Below are 2,382 nucleotides of genomic sequence, written 5' to 3'. Positions count from 1 at the left end.
CAATCAACATGCACATATTAGAAAACTAATTCCACATATATCAGTCTAATTTCATAACATAATTGACACCAATCAAAGATAACCTAAAAAAATTGAGACATATCTCCATGGATGATTCATTCAGCAATTGAGAGGTAAAAATATCAAACATGCAATAGCTAGCCAACTGTAATAATCTTAATTTACCCCTCCACAAAAATCCCAAAATGTACTATCACATAAGAAAAGTTCATCAGGATTGTGCATTGTCCTTTTGGTTAAAAACAAACACTGCTATTCCTTGCCACGAGCCCCAAGATGAATGCAATCAAGGGTAATAGTACATATGAACATATTTGAGCATTTGAGTAAATTAACGATAAACCATCATCATATCCCACAGTCACAATCTCTAATGAAACCCTAAACATTAACCATAAGGACAAAGATACCATAAATACCCTCAAAACACAAACTGTCAAACAACTAAAAAACAAAACGGCAAGTATTTCTCTAAGGGAAAAAGCACTGCACTACACTACACTGCAAGAACCACCACCATAGAGAGAGTGGCTTCATTCACAGTTACATAATAACTTGGACCCAGTAGAGAAGATAAAAATAAGGAAAGTTGAAAGGACAATTTGGCTTCATACTAGGAAGCAAAAGAGCAAGGGCTGTGATGTCATTACAAAAAACAAAAGCATGGGTAAAACTGGGAATTAGAACAAAAACAAAAAAGCCTCTCTCATTTTGATTTAATTTCTTGTGTCTCTCACTTTCTCTTCTTCTCTTGTAACACATCTCGATCGTTCATCATCAATGCTTAGTTATTTTTTCCTTTCCGCTGATGACGACCTTTCTCTTTCTGAACACTCTCTTCCTCATCCGTTAAAATATGCTCGCACCTGCAATCCACGCTGCAGAACGCTCTATCCCCTCTGCAAAAATATATACATTTCCAGCAACACGCCAAAATAAATAAATAAAAACAGAGAAAAAAAAATCAAAACAATAACAGAAGATCAAGTTTAATTAACTCTTATTTTAGGCAAAAGATCAATTAACATAAACAAACAACAATAAAAGATCTGGGCATTTTTTTTCGTCAGGATCAATAAAAATGGTACAATACATTATAAGATACATTAACACAAAAAATAAAGTCAAAAACACAGTTCATCAAGTTTAAGTCTTTTTTTATGCAAAGGATAAATAAACATAAAATAACAACAATAAAAAATCTGGGTATTTTTTTTTATTGTGAGGAGAAAGAAATCAATAAACAGCGGAACAATGCTGCATTATAAGATCTGGGGTTTCAGACAGAAAAAAAAAACACAAGTGAAAATTAAAAGAGTACTCACTTGTACATGTAGATGTCTTTCCCAGGTAAAAGCTTGTTCCTGCAGAGAAAGCATTGGTCTAGAAAAGTTGGTGGCTGAAACAGAGTAGTATGGTGGGTTGTTGTTGTGGAAGAAGCAAAGAAAACTGTAGAAGAAGGAGGAGAAACAGGGGAAGGTGAAGGTGAAGGTGAAGGTTTGTTGATGCTGCTTCCAAACATGTTGGTGGTTTTGCTAGTGCTAGTGCTAGTGGTACCTTTGTGGTTGTGGTTATTGTGGGGTTCCAGAACTACACTGAGACCAACCATGTTTCATTCTCTGGTTTAATTTCTTGAATGTTAATTGTTCACTCTATAAGTTGGTAGTGGTGAATGAGAAAAGTTATAACATAAATAGGAAATGAAGAAGGAAGAAAGGGAAGAATAGGTAGCAGTAGTACGAAGAGAGAAAAAGTGGGACCCGTACAGCTATGGAGGAGCAGTCACAAATTAAAGAAGGATTATAGCAGGCAAAGGATTTGACTGTTTTTGCTATACAATTGCCACGTATATACCTCTGTTTTTATTATTTTTTTGAATTAATTGGGAGTGGTTTGTCTTCTAGTGTTAATGTGTTTGGTAGTGACATTGTGACATTGTGGTTGGGTGTGTGAATGCATCTTCCATCCATGGATCATTTTCATGGTAAAGAAGAATGAGTGAATGTCGACCCAGTCGCATTTAACGTTTTGTGAGTGCTTTTAGGTGGAAGCAGAAGCACTGCATGGCTTGTGTGAGTGACTCACACTGCCTCAAGAGTATTGCATTTTTCCTTTTCACTTTTGAACATACAAAGTTTTTGGTTTGTCTTTTTCCCAAACACATTTTTTTTTACAATAGGGTGAAGCTATTCCATTTACATTGCATGAATGAGGGTCATGGGAGAATAATGAGTAGGGCATGTGATCCAATCTCTTTGATTTTGTTACTTTATCATTAAATCGGTTTTAAATTTTTCTTAAATCTGAACCAATTTGATTCAAATTTTATCGGTACGTACACCATTATATCAATTCACTAAT

The 2,382-nt window shown here is 35.0% G+C and overlaps 1 protein-coding gene across 1 annotated transcript; it reads right to left on the bottom strand.

Annotated features, from left to right (window-relative positions):
- Nucleotides 1-523: 523 nt before the first annotated feature.
- On the bottom strand, nt 524-1,765 carry LOC130712093 (FCS-Like Zinc finger 15-like). Its single transcript, XM_057561925.1, has 2 exons — nt 1,347-1,765; nt 524-920 (listed from the first exon to the last, which is right to left on the bottom strand). The coding sequence occupies exons 1-2, from the start codon at nt 1,628-1,630 to the stop codon at nt 806-808; spliced, it is 399 nt and encodes a 132-aa protein (XP_057417908.1). The 5' UTR covers nt 1,631-1,765; the 3' UTR covers nt 524-805.
- Nucleotides 1,766-2,382: the final 617 nt, after the last annotated feature.

The sequence above is a fragment of the Lotus japonicus genome, chromosome 4 (assembly GCF_012489685.1).
Source record: "Lotus japonicus ecotype B-129 chromosome 4, LjGifu_v1.2".
NCBI classification, from domain to species: Eukaryota; Viridiplantae; Streptophyta; class Magnoliopsida; order Fabales; family Fabaceae; genus Lotus; species Lotus japonicus.
The sequence above is the reverse complement of the archived record's forward strand: the minus strand, read 5'-3'. Positions and strand labels throughout refer to the sequence as shown.

Coding starts and splice junctions, on each gene's coding strand:
- LOC130712093 (XM_057561925.1), bottom strand. CDS start 1,630: ATGGTTGGTCTCAGTGTAGTTCTGGAACCCCACAATAACCACAACCAC. Junction 921..1,346: donor AAAGACATCTACATGTACAA/GTGAGTACTCTT, acceptor ATATTTTTGCAG/AGGGGATAGAGCGTTCTGCA.